General features: G+C 40.2%; 1 protein-coding gene across 1 annotated transcript in view; it reads left to right on the forward strand.

Annotated features, from left to right (window-relative positions):
- Positions 1–12,121, forward strand: part of LOC139471962 (proline-rich protein 36-like) — a 32,734-nt gene extending 20,613 nt beyond the window's left edge. Inside the window, exons 5-6 of the mRNA XM_071254471.1 lie at positions 11,359–11,531; positions 12,028–12,121. Of these exons, the coding sequence (XP_071110572.1) occupies positions 11,359–11,531; positions 12,028–12,121 (267 nt within the window). The remainder of the gene's footprint in view (positions 1–11,358; positions 11,532–12,027) is intronic.
- Positions 12,122–20,729: the final 8,608 nt, after the last annotated feature.

The raw sequence follows: 20,729 nt of genomic DNA on the forward strand, positions 1-20,729 counted from the left end.
ACTCAGCATAACACAATTCTGGCTGGCATCTGAGATGCTAGAATCACAAAACTGTACCTACACCACGTGAAGCGGCTCTAACAAAGCATGATGACGTCATAATGTTTATCAATTGGCACCAATGACGTCATATTGCAAGGGGCATAAGCCATGGTGTTTTTGTTATGGAAATAGAACACTTGGTAAATGTGAAAAATATAAATCGTTTTAGTGCAAAAAATATGTTAATTAAATATGATGTTTTTATATTTTTGTCTATGACACTTCTATGTTAACACTTTTAATGTGGAAAAAGTACAAGAAAAAATGGTTCATTTCCGTGTGAACTTGCCCTTTAACTGTTTTCGTGAATTACCCATTTACGTTATTGTTACTTATTTAACCGTGACGCCCACGCATGAGCATATGTCTCCATTATTGACACAAGTTCCCACTGACAACTCACAATTCGTAATTCATTTAGTTTTAAGACAATTTGAATACGAATATAAAAATATGCACCACAATATCTTGACATGTGAAAGATACGAGTACAAATAGGCAAAACACTATCAATGAGCCCTACCGTTCAAAAGCTGTGTTGGCAAGGATCAAATGAGCACCTACAGTGAAAACGTTCTATGTTTATGTTTACGATGGTCTGATATTAGGAACGCGGTAATGCAACAACATTACTTTCTTCGTCAGGTGCCGTCTCGTGAAGATTCAGGTTTCAATTTTTTCTTCAGCAACCAATGCTTGTCGTAAGAGGCGACTAACGAGATCGGGTTGCCAGACTCCCAATTGCGTAGATCGATGCTTATGATGTCAATCACTGGATTGTCTGGTCCAGACTCGATTATTCACAGACCGCCGTCATATGGCTGGTATATTGCTGAGTGCGGCGTTAGACAGCAATTCAAAGGGAAAAAACAATCAAAAGACAATTTAGAGTGTGGCGTTAAATAACAAAACAAACAAAACCGCCAGGTGCCAGGCTCGCTGCAGTGAGTGCGTGAGTGAGTGAGCTGGGCTTAACGCCGCATTTACCAGGCTTTCATTCACATCACGGCATGTCAGCTTGATGTAGGCGTAACGCCTCAAGTGATGCAGCTCTTAGCTCTTCATAATTACAACATTTGTGACACTTAGGAACAGGATTATATTGATGACAAAACCAAGAAACATACTCAGGGCGAACTGGGATAAGGCACGCATAAGGGACGCAACCCCGCACAGCGAATTCCGTCAACATAGACGACTGGGCGTAGCAAAATGACGTTGTTCGACTCCGCCTTGTACAAGTAGCATTTGACACAAAAGGAAGTCATGCAATTTCGTATAGGTGTAATGATGTAATGTACAAATAACAGATCCAATGTCTTTGACAATGTACTAAGTACGCAGCACTTCAATAAACACCACCCTCTATGTCTACGACTACAACTAAGTCTGTTACCAGGTTCTGGAAATGTAAGAACAGAAGTCGAACTGTCATGGTGTGGGTACAGCGCAAGGGATTATCCGACAGTTGATGAGAATGTCCTGTCACTTTTGAGAATAGCATTATACACACAGACAGCCCATGGCAGCATGGAACCTCTCCTGGGTAATTGGCTAATGTGTTTTCTGTAAAGTAGACGGCACTAGCATCATAATACGATACACGGTCCCTACAAATGTCACAAGCGCATACGATGGCATCTGTGATAGCGTGCTCTGCAGAGAGGTTCTGGTCAACACCACGTCTGCAACACAGAGACAGGGAAGCAGCTAAAGGGCGGGCAATGTAGGCTTGCTTACATTGTTGGCTTGTGATTCAATTTAATGGTATTTTAGTCCAAGGACAAACCGGGTTCTAGCCTATCGTAATAAATTGACATAATTTCAACTATTGAGTTGAGGATTTATATAAGAATAATAAAGGTTAAAGGATTGAATAGCTAGACTGATAGACTTTGCATCAGTGACGGGAACGTTGAAGGGCCATGGTGGCTTGCAACCTTATTTTGAACGTGTGCTTTCCATGAGCTCTAAATTGTCTTTTGATTTATTTTTTCTTTGGATTGCTGTTTAGCAATATTCCAGCTATATGACGGCGGTCTGTAAATAATCGAGTCTGGACCAGACAATCCAGTGATTAATATCATGAGCATCGATCCACGCGATTGGGATCGATGACATGCATCAACCAAGTCAGCGAGCCTGACCACCCGATCCCGTTTGTCGCCTTTTACGACAAGCAGTCACCTTTTACGGCAAGCATGGGTTGCTGAAGACCTATTCTACCCCGGAATCTTCACGCCTTTTACAACAAGCAGAGTCACCTTTTACGGCAAGCATGGGTTGCGGAAGACCTATTCTACCCCAGAATCTCCACGGGTCAATTGTAAGTGACATGCATCAACCGAGTCAGCGAGCCTGACAACCCGATCCTGTTAGTCGCCTCTTACGACACGATATAGTCGCCTCTTACGGTGAGCATGGGTTGCTGAAGGCTAATTCTAACCTGGATCAAGCAGTAAACTGAAATGCGCTGTCCATGTTTGTGTATGAGGAGATAAATGTTTGAAATTCTATTTTAGGTACTATATGAAATATTTGTTTTTAAACATGCACAGAACTCCAATACCGTTAAAAAGTCGATTTTCAATTGGATTAACCCCAACCGTGCCCTTACATGAAGTCGCACAGTTCCTCTGGTTCATCAAGTGCATAGCGACCGCCTCTTTGGTCTAGTGGATAGAGTGTCTACTCGTGGCGTCGAATGTCTGTGGTTCTATCCCCTGATCGTGTCATGCCAATAGATTTTAATGACGGTAGCCAACAAGGACTGATAGGCTCGAAATCAGTATAAGATCCCTGATTGGATTATCAATTCTGAATTGCGGCTTGGTACATGTATGCCTGTTGACTAGCACTACAACACCTGCATCGATCCGGACTAGTACAAGCACACACACACACACACACACACACACACACACACACACACACACACACACACACACACACACACACACAATGACAACATCCTTGAACGTTGTGATGCACCACTTGGGAGTGTAATGTCCTTCTGGTGTCTGTTGTTCCATCTGCCATGTGTGTTCATGTGCCGAGGTTGACCAATTCGATTCAGATGAGAGGGGCGTAAACTTTGGTTTAGGTTATGCATGTGTGTGTAAATAACGGCGTGTTCGTAGCCCACGTGGTGTTAGAGCACCACCACCACCCACCCCCACCCACCCCCACCCACCCCCACCCACCCGGTATCAAAACGTAAAATTAAAGATTCTCATGTATTACGAATGCATTGCATGACATTTCAGTTAATGAATAACATATTTGCGTTATTTTTATTTTCATTATTTTCAATGTATTTTAAATGTGATTTCGCAATATTTTGTTACTTTAAAGCTGTATTTTAAGCCAGATAATGCACGCGTAACTAGGCATTCGAATTCGTTACAAATAAAATAAACGCCAGATTCGCTTGTGCGTTATCCTTAAGGGAAACTGTATATTTATGGATAGTCATACTTTATCAAATGTGGTTCTGATGTCTTGTAAGACCAGGAAACAAATTGCAGTACATCAAACTCGCACGCTATGCATAAAATATCGGCAAAATATTGTTACATTTCCGTTCCGGGAAGTTGGCCATTCATTTAGTACCGAATAAATAAATACAAATTGCTGTAGATTTCTTCACAAACAGTAATGTTGCAAATGCGGACAGTTTTGGTCTGAGGACGTGTTCAGGCACGGCAATAAATGTTGAAACGACCGGTCAACATTACCCTGAGGAGGAAATTGATTCATTCTCGCGTCAAACTGATTCATATTTATGATAATGACCATTTTGTCCAACTAAATTTGCAGAATTTAAGACATGGAGGTTACTGTTAATTTAATTCAATTATCTTGAACGCGACGTTAAACCCCATTTCACCTCACCACACATATAAACATGTTCTCCAAAACACCCCCACCCCACCACCACAGACCTTTTCCCCACCTATTTTTTTACCAGCAGATTTTCACAAGAAGAATTGTGTTCAATTCCTCCAATCTCTTTATACAAACAGCGTATTTGCTGCGAACATATTTAGAATGATAGGACATACAAATGTTCACATTTCATAGTAATGTATATAGGTTTGTCTTTTGACTTGTCTCTCGTGAAAATTCTGAATCAGTGCTATAATTGATGACATGAGACAATACGATACAAGACATGAGCTTGGACATTTCAATGTCACTGATTATAAATATTTTAAATAATATGATAGCTGACTGACAAGTCATTGTTACATCGACTGATCTTCTGTTAAAATTAGTTTAAACAAGGTGCATAGTGGTTAAAACAATTATCACTGCCTCAGCTTGAGGCAACGCAGATCTTGTGCATACCCAAGTGAATTCGCAATCACAAACGTTGGCCGTTAAACGGTCGTTATTACAGAAATGGTGATCGCCTGGCATGATCAGTGTCTATAAACTATGGAATTCTAGAAGGGACAATTTCGCGTTGTCGCCCTTCCAAAAACAAGCAAAAGGTGTCAAAATTAACCAAAGGGCGACAATGGGACAACGCGACATTTTGGCCATTTGTCGTATTATCGCGTTGTCGCTTTGTCGCGCTTTGAACAATCTTTGTTATTTTACCCAAGCGCGACAATGCAACAACGCCACATTTTTCAAGGTCAAAATATGTCGCGTTGTCGAATTGTCGTCCCATCAAAAATATGTAAAAAAAATGCGTTAAAATGCACGACAACGCGACAATGTCCCTTCTATTATTCTATAGTAACCCTCTTTCAACCTCTTCTGACGTCAGTATGTTGTGTATGACATAATTCTGACAACACATCTTGTAGTACCATTGCACCAGTGTGATGGGGCGCGTTACAGGTTTTTTACTTAGTATTCATTTGTATCACTTTCATCCCTATTTAGACTTTTACACCTAATGAAATCTGCTTCGGCAGATATTCGAGAGTGATTACTCTCTGGCCATGACGTTTGGAATTTCGAAGTCGTGTATAAATACAATAGTCCTCTGCACAGCTGGTACTTGTGAAAAAAATTCAATGATGATATTTTCCGCTTCGATATTGATATTTCGTGAAAAGCACACTTTGCAAGTTTTGTAATTGTTGTAATTAATATCCCATATCGCCGGGATGGCTTGTTTTCGCTTTTATATGTCGTAGCTCACATGCAGCTATCATCGTTAATTAATCATCGCGATATTTCATTTTTTTTTTTTTCAAGTGGCGAGGACTATAGTGGGCGTAAGAGCAGTATACGTTTCCAAATACATGTACACACGATGTAATAAATCTGGATATAATGGGAAAAGGAATTATTTATTACACATTACGAAATATAGCGGCCGAATGTATAACGGGTGATGGAGGGATACAGTGTTTACGAACCCATGAAGTATTGCTAACAGCGTTCTGGGAACGGGTTTCAATCCCAGTGAGGATGACAAGGCTTGACGTTTGAGCCCTCGAAGCTTTGACAGTGCGGTACCTTTCCACATCTTTCAGAAAACCCGTGCTGTGACAAAAAGGCCCTCTACATGTTTATTGCACGAGTAAGCAGTATTTTTTTTCACCAAATAAACTACTGTTGCCACAAAGTATCTTGTTTCGTGCTTTATAATGTGTGTACAGCGAGATGAATAACATGTGGTGTTACCGTCAACGAAGGAGGGCAAGCTTTGCCTGTATTAGTCGACAGGGAGTGGATTTACATAATATGTAATCGAAAATACAACATATTACAGTGAAACACATAAATGTGCCCAATAATACTAACTGTCCCCTTCACTCCTAGACTGGCCAAAGTCGGGGTTATTCCAACGTCAGTAACGTGAGTCCACTGTGTTTGCGACCTCCAGGTGCGGGATGAAGGCAAACAGGCTAAGCTAATCACAGATGTAATGAGTGTTTGTCTACCATTCTTGCATGCATGCTGAGTTAGAATTACCCTGATTTTGTATTTATACGTCAGGGAATGATCAATTTATTGATTTTCATTGAAAAACACCACACCCTCGGGGTTGTTATTGATATCGATATCTCTGCCACAACTAAATAAGTAAATTGATTCACAAATGGAATGGAAAGGAAACTCGGTTGCGTGTCGCGGGGGGAGGGGTGGGGCATCGGGTTCCACTGAATACCACAAAAGACCCCCGTTGCCAGTAACTATGCTTGTAAGAGGCGACTAACGGGATCTGATGGTCAGGTTCGCTGACATGGCTGATGCATGATGTATCCCAATTGCGTGGATCGGTACTCATGATGTCAATCACTGGATTGTCTGGTCCAGACTCGATTATTTACAGACCGACGTCATATATCGGGAATATTGCTGAGTGTGGCGTTAAACAACAAACAAACCAATCCATTAACAAAAGATTTATACCGTTGAGCTCCCGAAATACAGACGAACGTTCAAAATTGAACACTACTCCACCCGCATGTCCTGTCCTTCAATTACAACGGATCAAGGTCGTTGTAGGTGAGGTGAGGTGAAATTGGGTTTAGCGTCGCGTCCAAGATTATTGCACTTATATAGCGACGTGCATGTACGTGTGTGTGTTTGTGTGGCTGCTTGTACTAGTCCGGACTGATGCCGATTTATAATGCTAGCACACTGATACACCATGCCGCAGTTTAACATGAATAACCCACTCAGACACAGTATACTGACTCCGAGCCGACCAGTACTTGTATTAGCCCCTTAATGCCGAGCGCCAGACAGGGTAACAACAAGTACCCATCTTTTAACGTCTTTTGGTATGACGCAGCCGGGGATCGAACCCCGGACCTTCCGCTCTCCGGGCAGACGCTCTACCACTAAACCACGGAGGCGGTCCCAAGGTCGTTGTAAGAAGGTACTGCCTCCCAGGTTCTCCTAATAACTACTTCTTATGACAAAACACCAAGATGCTTATTAGATATTGTAGCAAATGCATACGTCCTGAAAATACACATATCACTTTCTTGGACGACTAAATGTAATTTCCTATTATTCTGAAAGGTTATTTATCATTATATAATTATATATTGTAAATGTCTCACATAAATATTATATATATTACTTTCTCATCTGTTTGACACATTATTTTTTAATAGAAATGCGTGATCCTAAAACAGTTTTGACAAAGTTTGATTCAAATGTTAGTATCTGAACTTTCCATTGTGGCCTCACTACCAGAAACAGATTCTGATGTGCTTCAGGTGATGGTTCGTACACAACATATGGTGCCTTTGTATATTGTATTATACACGGTCGTTCGCCTTATTTAAGGAAGATAGCCTGTGACTCTAACAGTTATATACTTTTTTGTCATTTTCAATTTACATTTTATATTTTTTATTGAGGGGCAAGTTAGATACAAAATGAGAATAATGATTCTTGAAAGCTTTTTTAGATTTATTTTCGACGCTCACGATATTAACATACAGGAAACAAGTATTTAATGTAAAATAGGTGATCATGGTCACATCAAGTTCGTAACTAGCTCATGGCATCACGGAAAACGCCAATTGCAAACTTGTTGTTGATTTCGGATGCGAGAAGAGACGATTCGTTTGCTTCGGTTATTGTCGTTGACCAAGAAGGAAGGGGCGTTGTCGAAGCTGTTGCGTGCGTTCTCCGTTGGCCGAAGCGAAAGTCGCCTGATCAGTCGTGATGACCTTGTATTGTCCTTATGGCGACCTAGTGTTTACTTTGTGAAAACATTGTGACTTGGTTGATTAATATGTGATGTCCTTGTGATTACCCTGTGATTACCTTATTATGTCCTTGTGATTACCTGCTAGGGTCCTCGTGATTACCTTGTGATTGCCGTGTGATATCGCTGTGATGTCCTTGTGACTGTCGTGTGATTACCTTGTGATTGCCGTGTGATTCCCTTGTGATTATCTTATGCTGTTCTTGTGATCAACTTATTGTGTCCTTTCGATATTCTTGTGATTACCTTGTCATGCCCTTGTGATTACCTTGTGATGTCCTTGTGTTTACCTTGTGGTATCCTTGGGATTTGGTTCATTATCTTCCCATTCCTCAACGTGCGACGTTATTTTTGTTGTGATGTGGAAATTAACTTGTAAGTACGTTAGAATTGCGTTGTAACCCTATAACGATAAAGAGATTGTCAATACAAGGTTGTGCTATGGACATTGTCTGGTGTTAAAAAACTGATACGTTGATGATGAGGATGAAGAAGATGTAATGTAATATATTACACTGTTTCTCTGCACTCTGCAACAGAAGCATCACCCCGTCACTATTAATAATGCATGACAAAATACCCCTTAGACCAAGGGTTAATCAATAAGTAATTTTGTTCCGCTCACCCACCCAAGTTGTCCTCAATACACAATACTATTGCATGGTTAATATTACTGGATAGCATCTTCATAATTATAAGCCACGTGTATTGCCATTACCCTATTCAGATCAAGACTTAGTACACGTGTATCCAAGCGCCATAGTGATAAAAAAGCTTGTTTACTGTGGGGGGTTGTATTGATTTGAATAATGATGGATTTCTACGAGGTTAGCGGTCAATGTGAGTCTGGTTCTCGAAATGCTCCAGAGAGAACCATATTGTTGTTTGATCCCTTCCCAACATATATTATACTAGAACTGTTATTATTGTAATTTGATAGGAATACCCACTCATCGTTAAACATGATGCATACAGTCTATAGATTAATACCGCCGGGACGATGGATTAGTGATTGTGGCACGCTGCCTAAAACAAATACAGGACTTAGGTTGCTTCCTCAATATTAAGGTTCACGTACACTATGGTAAGGCCGAAAAATGATAACAAAAATGTTTCTCATCTTCGAAGTGTCACTTTAAACCAAGCGATTCCATTATTTACAGACCGCCGTCATATGGCTGGAATATTGCTGAGTGCGGCGCAAAACAACACACCAACAAACCATGTTTGTTTGTTGTCTGGATCCGGATTCAGCCATTCCAAATTTTCTGCATTTTAAAATTTAGTCATATCTTTCCTTTTCTGTGTTACCGCCATGTTGTTTTCCTTCACGAGAAAGCAATACATTGAAAGCAATACAGTTTAGTGTCTCTGGTTGTCTTCTAAAAGTCACTTCTTGAAAACAAGAATATATAATTTTTTTTACCAAAATGTGTATAAAATAACAAAATAAGTGGTCATCTTGCCATTTTTTAAGTCTGGAATTGAGGAGAAACATTTTTGCTGTAGCCATACTTAGGAATTGCAGTGAGACCTAAGTAGTCCGAACCCCGCATGTGTGCCGTCAACTGGGCGTCGACAGATATTTTCTAGATCTTTTCATATTTGTAATCAAGGTGCGTAGGTGAGTTGATGCATTTCGCGAGGCAAGACCCATTTTATAATAAAATAAGATTTAAAAATTTATTATCGATCAGATCGTCTTGACTGGGCGCCGCCGTTTTGTTTGAAGCAAATACAAGTGATAGTTCGGCTTAGTTCGGCAAAAGGGGGCAAATCTCTCTTTTGACTCCGTTAAAAATACACTGCCTTGTCCTCTATTTGCACCTCCAACTAAGAATACTAAAATAGTGATTGCGTTGCAGCCTACAGAGTGAACATATTCTGTCTATAAAATACGACAACAAGAGTGAGGAAATTCAGTATTGATAAATTTACGATGGCTACGATGAAGTTAAAAGCTTGTAACAAACTAAAATCTGTGTCCCCTAGTGTTCATTATAACTGTAGTTCTGTATTCGCTGATACTGACATTTGTAAATCCGAATGATTTCATTTGGAACGATATCTTCTGGATGAACGGGGTTTTACTGAGTGTACGTTTACTATTGTACATAAATGATCTGTTGACACGGGATTGGTGGCCTTGTGGTTTAAACGTTCGCTTGTCACGCCACAACCTGTGTTCGATTCCCCACATGGTTACAATAGAAGTGGGTAGCCTTGTGGTCAGAGCTTTCGCCCGTTACGCCGACGACCCGGTTTTGATTCCCCACATTAGTCCACGGGGGAAAGGGTCACCAAGTGGTGGAAACTTTCGCACGTCACGCGGACGGGCCGGGTTCGATTCCCCATATGGAAACAGGGGAGGAGAGGTAGCCTGATGGTTAAAGCAATCGCTCGCCACACAGCTGGTGTGAGTTTGATGTGTGTCATGTGATCAGCCACATTTTGGTGTCCCCAGTCATGATACTGCTGTCAAGAATATTACGAACAGCGGTGTAAAACAATGTTCAATCACTGGAGTGTATGTGTACGTTATGACGCGAAGGTCACTTCAACAAATTTTATAAATTTTAAAGCATTAAGATAGTGTTATTATTATGTCGCCAGCAAACATCAAACATAGCTTGAATATTGCTGAGTGTGAAAAATGTTCTGCATTTAGACCTATGAGAAGACGGATGTCAGCGCGACACATGGATTATTATTATCCCCCGCCCAACGAAGTTGGCGGGGATATACAAACGGGCTCCGTCCGTCCGTCCGTCCGTCCGTCCGTCCGTCACGTTTCGTTTCCGGAGCATAACTCATAAACCGTTCAATATTTTTTCATCAAACTTTGCAGGTCTGCCAGGTACATGCTGAACTGGTGCCTTTTGCTATTTAGAAATTTTAGAAATGTTTATTTTTTACGTTTCCATGGCAACAAGATTGACTTAGGTTCTGTGAGGGTAGGGTTCGTTTCCGGAGCATAACTCATAAACCATTCAATATTTTTTCATCAAACTTTGCAGGTCTGTCAGGTACATGGTGAACTGGTGCCTTTTGCTATTTAGAAATTTTAGAAATGTTTATTTTTTACGTTTCCATGGCAACAAGATTGACTTAGGTTCTGTGAGGGTAGGGTTCGTTTCCGGAGCATAACTCATAAACCATTCAAAATTTTTTCATCAAACTTTGCAGGTCTGCCAGGTACTTGCTGAACTGGTGCCTTTTGCTATTTAGAAATTTTAGAAATGTTTATTTTTTACGTTTCCATGGCAACAAGATTGACTTAGGTTCTGTGAGGGTAGGGTTCGTTTCCGGAGCATAACTCATAAACCATTCAATATTTGTTCATCAAACTTTGCAGGTCTGTCAGATACATGTTGAACTGTTGCCTTTTGCTATCTAGAAATTTTAGAAATGTTTCCATGGCAACAAGATTTCCATGACAAGTTCCACCTCGGTTAAAAAAGGTTAGGGTTTGTTTAGATTTAATTATGTCATAAATTCTGCAACGGGGCAGGGGATATAGCCACGTTAGTGGCAAACTCTTGTTATTATACAGAATAAATGCAGCAAAGAGGGTTCGGGTGACCCTTGCACAGTCAGGCTGGTAAGGCTTATTGTCAGCTCAGGGCCCTTGCCCTTCGAAACGCAGCTCCAAGGAAGCGCTGCACAGTCAGACCCAGCCAGAAGTTTTCGGAGAATGTGAAGATCCCAAAACACTGCAGCCATCTGCATTATCCAAATTGTCAAATCCTGGCAGCAAACCCGGCTACTCCCCCAATGGCAGTCAACAGATTGGGAGGTACCAAACCTTGCTACTTGGGATGCAAGTGTGACATTTAGAAAGCGAAGTCCGCATATTTGCCATGTTTCTCCTGAATCTTGTGAATCACATCAGAGTCAAAAGGGAGGGAAAATTGAATGATATAAATGATTTCACTGGATTTATCAAAAAGGAAAAGATTAGGTTTCTTGGTCTGGATAGGTCTGAGGTTATATACGGACCTATTTCAAAGAATTTTGCATTTTTCATTTTCCATGACACCCTCAACATGTTCTTGATCGTACCACGGATTGACCTGTGTGTCAAAACCACAAGTATGGAGGTTATAAAATGATGGCGTCATGTTGCTAAAGATATTGTGCTTGTGCCAAATGTGTTGGACAGTCTCATTAAATCCATTGCATAATCCACGTTTCATTCTTACATTTTGATGCAAAATTACACATTGACGGTTTCGAGTGGGTGGTGACTGGTCCTGAGCAGGAAACAGAAAGCCTTCAGTTTCACTTTTCAGGCCAGCCGACTTCATCAATGGGAAGGACTCCACAGGGTTGCTGATCCTCTCAACACATTTTCACATAAACTCGGTGCAGTGGTCGTTCAGATAGCCTGTCCTTGAAAAACTGAGTCTGGGCCGATTATTATTATTACTATTATTATTAATATAAAGAATATATATTTTTTTTTTTTTACTATAAATTAGTGCCTCTTCATGTTATTAGACTGCCCGGAGAGCGGAATGTCGGGGGTCGAACTCCGGCCGTGTTTTACCAACAGGCGAGAACGATGGTACTTATTGTTACCATGCCTGGTGCTCGGCATTAAGGGGTGAAAACGTGGACTAGTCGGCTCGGAGTCAGAATACTGAGTGTGAGTGGGGTATTCATGTTAAACTGCGGCATGGTATCTCAGTGGGCTATCCAGTATCATAATTTACATGTGCAATATTTTGTTGGTAAGTAGTATGTTACGCTCCCATCAAATTTCCCGTAAAGCTGGCTTTTTCTGTTAAATTCAACTGGCCATTATGGAATGTTTCAGCACCAATATTATGGTGTTTACGGGATTATTGTTTGGTAAGGTATACCGGAGTTAAACGATTTCGTTTGAAACATGAATGTCTGTTTTCCCTTTATTGAGAAGCCAGTTTTCCATTTTGGACCAGATGGGGCGTACCTTTTGACATTCCCAAATGGGTGTGAGTTGCGTAGTTCCTTTATTATCTGAGCAGTAGCTACACAAGTTACTTTTAACATATCCCATTTTATAAAGGAGAGGATTTGTAAGAAGAACAATAACGGTATAAGATTATAATGTTTACGATCTACTTCGCAGATTTCACTTCTTCGCAGGGATTCCCATTTTTCAAAGTGTTGATTCGTGGTGATTTGTTTGTCCATAAATATTTAATAGAAATATTGAGATGGTTTCCTGGGTTTTAACAGATGAAATAATGTCAATGGTTAAATTGGGTAAGTAAGTAAGTTGGCGACAGTATTGCTTTTTAGACTGGATAAGACTTAGACAGTTAAGATATTTCATTTTAAGTTATTGGGCATTAAATTTGATACTGGTCTTGAAAATATGGTAGACATTAATTATAATGATAAATTCAAAGAAATAAAAAAAACAATGCAATTATGGAAAAGTAGAATACCACCACCCTTTGGACGAAATACAATATTGATTCAGATTTATTTGGAATGAAAAACCGGATAAAATTAAAAGGGAAAGGGTAATGAACAATATTCCTAACGGTGGTTTTAAAGTTCCCCTAGTAAAAGATATTATTGCATCTCAAAATATTTCTTGGCTTCGTCACATACATCTATCAAATACTACCCTTAAATCGTTTATGTTTGAGGCTAATATTATCCCATCTGATATTTTTCAAATGGATGCAAAATACATAAGAGACCACATCGTCAAAACTATCAGAAAACCTTTTTGGCGAGATCTAGTCTCGTCTTGTGGCCGATATATAGAAAATCATAAGAACACACGACAGGATGCTTATTCCCAATATATATGGTACAATGACAATGTGCAGATTGATGGGAAACATATATTTATTAACAAGTGGGATGATGTGGGAGTAAAATATATCAATGATTTGGTAGATCATCAGGGCCGACTTCTTTCATACTTAGAATTTGAGAACAGATACAATGTTTCGTGTAATCGTTTAACCTTTTACGGAGTAAGAAATGCTATAAATGTTTATTTAAAATCTTTAGAAACTTATGATGTTACACCATTGGTAGCCCCAATTTTACCATTTAACATTCATGTACTTATGAAGAGTCCAAAGGGTTCAAAATACTACTATGATGTGCTATTGAGTTCAGCCAATCAGCAATGGGAAAATGAAATAAAATATTATACTGATTATGAATGGAAAAATATAAATGAAATACCCTTCCGATGTACTGATAGTGTGCAATTGCGTTGGCTTCAGTACAGAATCATTAATCAAATACTTCCAGTTGGTAAATACCTATTTAAAGTGGGATATAAAGATTCTCCCTTGTGTACAAGTTGTGATAAAGTTATTGCTGACATTTCTCATGTACTATGGAATTGTGAAAACGCTAACTCTCTCTGGGCCGAACTTGAAAGATGGATAAATAATAAGGCGGAAATTCATATCAATTTCACCAAGGAAAACGTTTTACTGGGCTTTCCATTTAAAGGAAATGATCCATTAAATGCTATATGCCTTGTCATTAAGGATACTATATTCAAATTTTATCTTTAAAAGAAAAAAATGTATTTCGAGTTGATCCAGAGAGAGTTGGCAAATTACTACTTTATAACTAAAGCGATAGCTTACTTTAACTGTAACTACAACAAGTTTGTGAAGTTTTGGTCCAGCTGCCACAAACTATTTTTGTAACCATATCAACTCAAATACTGAATTATCCGAGTTCATATGCCCCCATGATGTATGATTCTGTTGGTGTATTAAGAATCGCTGTATGAACATTAATATGTATGAAATGCTGTACGACAAAAAAGGTGGAATAAAAAATAAAGATATTTCATTTTGATGTTGTACTGGGGTGGTCGGGTAGGCCAGTGGTTAAAGCGTTCGCTCGTCACGCCGACATGGGTACAATGTGTGAAGCCCATTTCTGGTGTCCCCCGTCGTGATATTGCTGGGATATTGCTAAAAGCGGCGTAAAATCAACACACTCACTCACTTATGTTGTATTTCTCCGTGAATTGAACAAATAAGAGAAAGTGTCCCCTTTTATCAATAGAATTACAAATAAATCTTATGCCTTTTGTAGACCATGATTGTGATACGTCATGAAAGAATGCCAACGGCATCTAGACCGTCGACGAAAGCTGGTTTCGAAGTTTCGTATTCCGCTATATCGTCACGATGAAGACAAAATTTTATGCCCAATTATTCGATTCTATTTTCCATTTCGGACAGAGTATCATTTTCGAATTTTTCTTTATCCCTGTCCATGTTAATTTTGTTGCGCGGTGCCAGGCACCATGCTTTATTTATTATGGTTTTGGGAAATTACATGGGGACATGAGGATGAGTTATTGTTGTAAAACATATGTATAATGGTATTCGTACATACGAAATACATTAATACTTATGAAAATATTTTTTCAAACATTCCTAACCGTAAATTAATAAACTAAACACGAGTATAAGATTCAGCAACAACCACAAGAGGGAGGCAAACTCTTAACTGGACTGGTTCACCTGTCCTAGAGCGTTTGCCCACAACCGCTCGGAGGCGAAGGGCAGGGTACCAGTCTAGCTCCACCCGGCCCATTTCCCAATACAGCATTTCTCTGAGGCGAAACGTTGACCCATTTCAATGAAGCGGTTCTGTCTGTCGAGAGGGACGGGTACAGGCCTGTGGCTTATCACTATGTGAGAAACGTTGACCCAGTTTCCGCGTAGCTAGGTATTAGCACTTTTAGACATTGTGACCACGATTCCACTGTAAAGATATCAATGTCAGCAGTATCTTGTATACCACCATGATTGTGTCAACTTAATACTTCATGTTCCTTGAAAACAATAGCAAATGTTTAAGGAAGTCATTGTTGGAAAAACACAACACTAATTTTGTTTTCATAATGTTTGGTCTCTTCTTTAATATTACATAAATATATGAACTGAAATGTGCTATATTTTCATTCCTGATTCTGAAGCTACCACATGCAAATTACAAGTTGTTTCACCTTTTGGGTTATACATGTGCGCTTTAAGTACATGTACTTATAATTACATCAATTGGTAGGTATGCTACAACATTTCTTTGCGCCGAGTTGATCGTCTGGATCAAAGTTATCTTGTTTGACTCAGACCAAGTTGAAGCCTGTTGTTGAGATCGCTGCACTACCTGTTATATATCGAGTTTCTAAGGGTGATCAGCTTTGAGAAATGTGGGGACCGTATTTGGGGATGTTTTCCTATGTTAAAACAAATATTATAAATCTTGTGAAATGTCATGGGAATGCCGTCAGATTTCCAAACTCCCACTGAGATGTTTCCCAATTCAATGTCCTGCCTCGATTCGCATTGTCTAGTGCTATTTGGACCTCAAATAGGCTCATATCGGATGGCCACCATTAATCATTTCGCCTTGGAATCGATTCTCTTCCACGGCAGATTCACCATTCAGACGGATATTATAATATTATTCATTTCTCCATTTCTCAAGAACATCATCCTTGGCGTTGCCTACCGAATCATCTACCATGACAACAGACTTACGTCTTTCCCCATCCACGCCTACATCACTAATATGTTTCCAGAAATCTTTGGCGTGAAGCCCGTGAAGATCCGGGTTAGAACTGGTTTTCAGCCACCCATCTCATGGGATACTGCCATCAAAGGGCGAATGTATTTGTCGTAAGAGGCGACTAACGGGATCGGACTGACTTGTTTGATCCTTGCCATCGTATCCCAATTGCCAATCGACGCTCTTTTGTCTGGTTCAGACTCGATTATTAACAGACCGACGTAATATAGCTGGAATATTGCTAAGTGCGGCGTTAAACAACAGACAAGCAAACTTTAATTTGTCGTGAGATGTGCACAGTTCATCATTTACAGTGTCCTTCACGTATGCCCACGTGTGGTCTCCATACCATGCCGAGAAGAGGATCAATCGCAGGATGGTGACAAATATTTATAACAACTGTTAAACGGATTGAGCATCCAAGATTACCGCGAATTGGACTTAGTGCGAATAATTTCGAAGTCCTGCTAACACCCCGCCGAGACACCGTTATATGAAGAACTTATAACGGCCTTTAAGACAACTCAATCGTTAAAGCTGCTTAATACAATCAACAGGTTTATTGATAACCTCTCCCAAGTTTGACCCGTGAAGCTGAAAACCGCATGTTCCCGATATACATTTGCAAGCATACAGACAATAGAGACGAGTGTCTTCTTGTTTACCAATGAATTAACACTTTAATATTCACCACTACATTTTAAAATTAATCTGATTTGCACCATGTACACCTGAATCGATTAACCTATACATTTGATATATACTGAAACAATATATAAAATGTGATTTACTAGCACTTCCTTTCAATGGCAAATCTTTATCGTGATTTCACTGATTTTAAGAATAACCATACAGAGCTTGATTAGTATTGATATCGGGATCATGGACACAATTGCCAAGTACCAACAACTGTTGTCCTGATACCATATCCAGTGTCCTATTAAAACATTTCGAAAATTGTCATAATGACATTTTGTTCTCATTGAAACATTTCATCGGTGAATATGAGATACGGATGGCCTTGTAGTCTAGGGCGCCGCTATTCACTGTGCAAAGTTGCGTCTCTTTGTCGTGCCAGAAACCATGACCGTGGGTTCGAGTCCTAGATTTGCCGTTATTATGTTTTTTGGTTTGTCTGCACCGTGCCCGTGGGTTTTGCACAAGTCGTAAGTCAATCACTGGATTGTCTAGTCCAGACTCGATTATTTACAGACCGCCGTCATATAGCTGGAATATTGCTGTGTGCGGCGTTAAACAACAAACAAACACACAAAACAAAACACAAGTGGTAAATGCCGGACTTTCACGCCGTGATATATAACTAAAATTCACCAACTCACTTATCGATGGTCGACAGGTTTTATATAGTCTGATTTATATTGTGAATTGATAAGGTGTCGCAGTCAAGATGTGACTGAAATACTGCCGATGTGGCTTCAACTATTAGCTCACTTTACGACTACTTTTAGTGTGTACAGAATTGTGACAATTTATTCCCTTGGTTTAATGTTGCCAGTATGTATATCATTCATTTGGTGGAATGGACAGAGCGTCTCCGGGCATGTATATGGTCTTTTTGGAGGAAATGCCCTCTAAAATTATACGGTTCGATCGCACAAGCTACTTACAAAATTACACGCTTGCTCGCAGTGTGCATATGAGTGGGATCGAATATACAGTAACTTCAATTTCTTTGAGCAACGGAAATGCGACAAAGCCTACCATTGCTAACTAAGCCTCGCCTAAGATTCGTATGGATTGTGAAAAGTACAGACCTCGATATACGTACTTTTGATTAAAGGCAACAGAGCTAGCTTTACGTGTTCACACCTTTGTCACGGCCATCGTATTGTACATCACACTGGCTACATAATTATGTAAGACAAATCTGATTTTTTCTCTCTTTTTTATGATACTTGCACGTAAAGGGGCAAAGCTAGGACAGGCCAGCTCCGAGTCAATATACAGCGTCTTAGTTGGGCACCATAAAAGAGGCATTAGTCCGGGCTACAAAATGTGGTGTAAGCAGACACACATCAATCTGGTGAAACATACAAACACCAGTACTTCTATAGTCCTTCAGAATCACGAGCGTCACAGGTTTTTACTTTATAATTTTGTAAATGTCCTATTTGCCAGAACCCTTGAAGACCAGAATTATCACTCACGCACACACACGCACACACACACACACACTCTCTCTCTCTCTCTCTCTCTCTCTCTCTCTCTCTCTCTCTCTCTCTCTCTCTCTCTCTCTCTCTCTCTCTCTCTCTCTCTCTCTCTCTCTCTCTCTCTCTCTCTCTCTCAAACTCACACCTGAATCAGTGCCAAGATATTACTCGGTTAACATTAACGGGTTGTCAGGATAAATGACAGATTTGAACATTCAATACTTTTAAATTAGGCTCAACATCAAGTCATTCATCACAAAGTCAGAAGCAACAGCCTCGCTGTTTTTTATTGATATTGCTTCAGCGAGCTTAGTGAAGGTGATAAATAGTTTATTTAAAGAAGAATTGCGGATTATCCGTCTACAGTTATTGGATTGTGGTGGTCGAAGAAGGATTTACACAACTCCACGACGGACAGATAATCTTTCATTCCCATTTTCAGGAGTAAAAGTTACGTAATTGGTCTGAGGCACCCAGCTAATGCTGAGTTGTCTCCTTTGGCTTAACTTTCTGTTATTTTTATCAGCAACCATAATTCCAAGTCAACTGTAGGATAGCAAAAATACCTCCTGATCATGATATTGGTGGTATGTCATAAATTAATTTGAGACCTCTAATGGCTGTTACCATGGGCATGGTTGGAAAGGGTTTGATAAAAAAAAATGATGTTATATTTTACTGAACGTACGATTGTTGCTATCTCGATGGCGGTTCTCATGGCGAATTATGTGGATAGCGTTGAATTACTGATAAGTGATAAAAAGCAAAGGTAATGTCCACTTGAGTGTAATAACGATCGCTCATGAACGATGCATACTGACCAAAAGACTCGGTCGTGTTGCATAGGTCTAAACGAGTCAGCGACTGCCGAACCAGCCTCAACAAGTGCCAGCAACGTATGTATGAAATTAAGATCGCCATATCGTCAATGGGAAATGATCAATATAGGAACTTTCCGTTTACCATGTATTTCACGAGCTTCACGCTTCTGTGACCTGGGGACGGTGGGACTAGTGGTTAAAGCGTTCGCTGGTCACGCCGAAGGCCATAAAATATAATCAAGGTCTTCTGTATATACCTGGTGTGTGTGTGTGGGGGGAGGGGGGGATGCGATTATTTAAAGCGCCCCCAGAAAACTGTCACACGACCACGAATGTAATTAATAAAGTTTATTTTAATAATAACACGAAAAGTTTATCCGCAGCTGAGATGTAAATACCTGCGAGCGGTTCTGGCGCGCAAAGACATGCAACACTCTCGACTTGTTAATTAATAACGTCAGTTGCCGCTGTATCCACGCTCAACTTGAAAGTATTCTGAACTGTTGTCTAACGTTAACAGCTAGTCAGAGGTCAACTGACGGCGACAGGCAAGGTCAGTGCAGAAAATACCTACAAAGCTGTTGATGTCAGCTCGGTTACCACTATTCGATTATAAGCAGTTTAGCACAGAATTATAGGCAAACTAATGTATAAAAGGGCAGTCCAAGGCCCAGACGGCCTCATGTGAAGTCAGCACGCGAAGATCACGACATGCTGCGCTTGGTGAGGCGACAACCCTTTGTCACAAGCACCTGTCTGAAGGAGAACCGGATACCCCCAGACTATTGCCATCACTGACATTGAGAAATCCACTCAGGTTTGAGGTCAAGGAGGATGATCAAGCGTCCTATGCTGTCAGATTGTCATTGGCATGGTTTTGGAACCTGAGAACACTGAGGAAGATTTCTGGTCTGATGAGAGCACGTTCTTGTTGCGTGTCACAGATGGGCCTATTCGGTTCTGGTTGTAAAGAAACACAGCAATATACGCCCAGGAACATTCGTCCAACAGATACCTTTGGTGGAGCTTCTGTCATGATTCATGATTTGGGGTTGCCTCGTTCCTCGGCTGGTCACTGTGCAGAGGAATCTGACATGTGACGGGACATGCATCAAATCCTGGATCCGATCAGCTAAATCCTGGAGCCGATCGTTGTATCACATTTATTTAAGAAAAACACCCTCTCGACAGGTGACAGAATGCCTTCTAACAGAAAGCTATCACGAACATCACTTGGCCAGACAAGAGTCCAGATCTTAACCTGCTGCAGTACATCTGGGACGCGCAAGATACATAGAGAATACTACACTCATGCTCGTTAGATACCATTTTTACGAAACGAGTGGATTTTCTATGGTATCTGAACAAGCGAAAGCGAGGTCAAATACCATAGAAAGTTCACGAGTTTCGTAAAAATGGTATGTAACGAGAATGAGTGTGGTATTA

The sequence above is a fragment of the Haliotis cracherodii genome, unplaced genomic scaffold (genome assembly GCF_022045235.1).
Source record: "Haliotis cracherodii isolate W230 unplaced genomic scaffold, xgHalCrac1.p SCAF_23, whole genome shotgun sequence".
Taxonomy (NCBI): Eukaryota; Metazoa; Mollusca; class Gastropoda; order Lepetellida; family Haliotidae; genus Haliotis; species Haliotis cracherodii.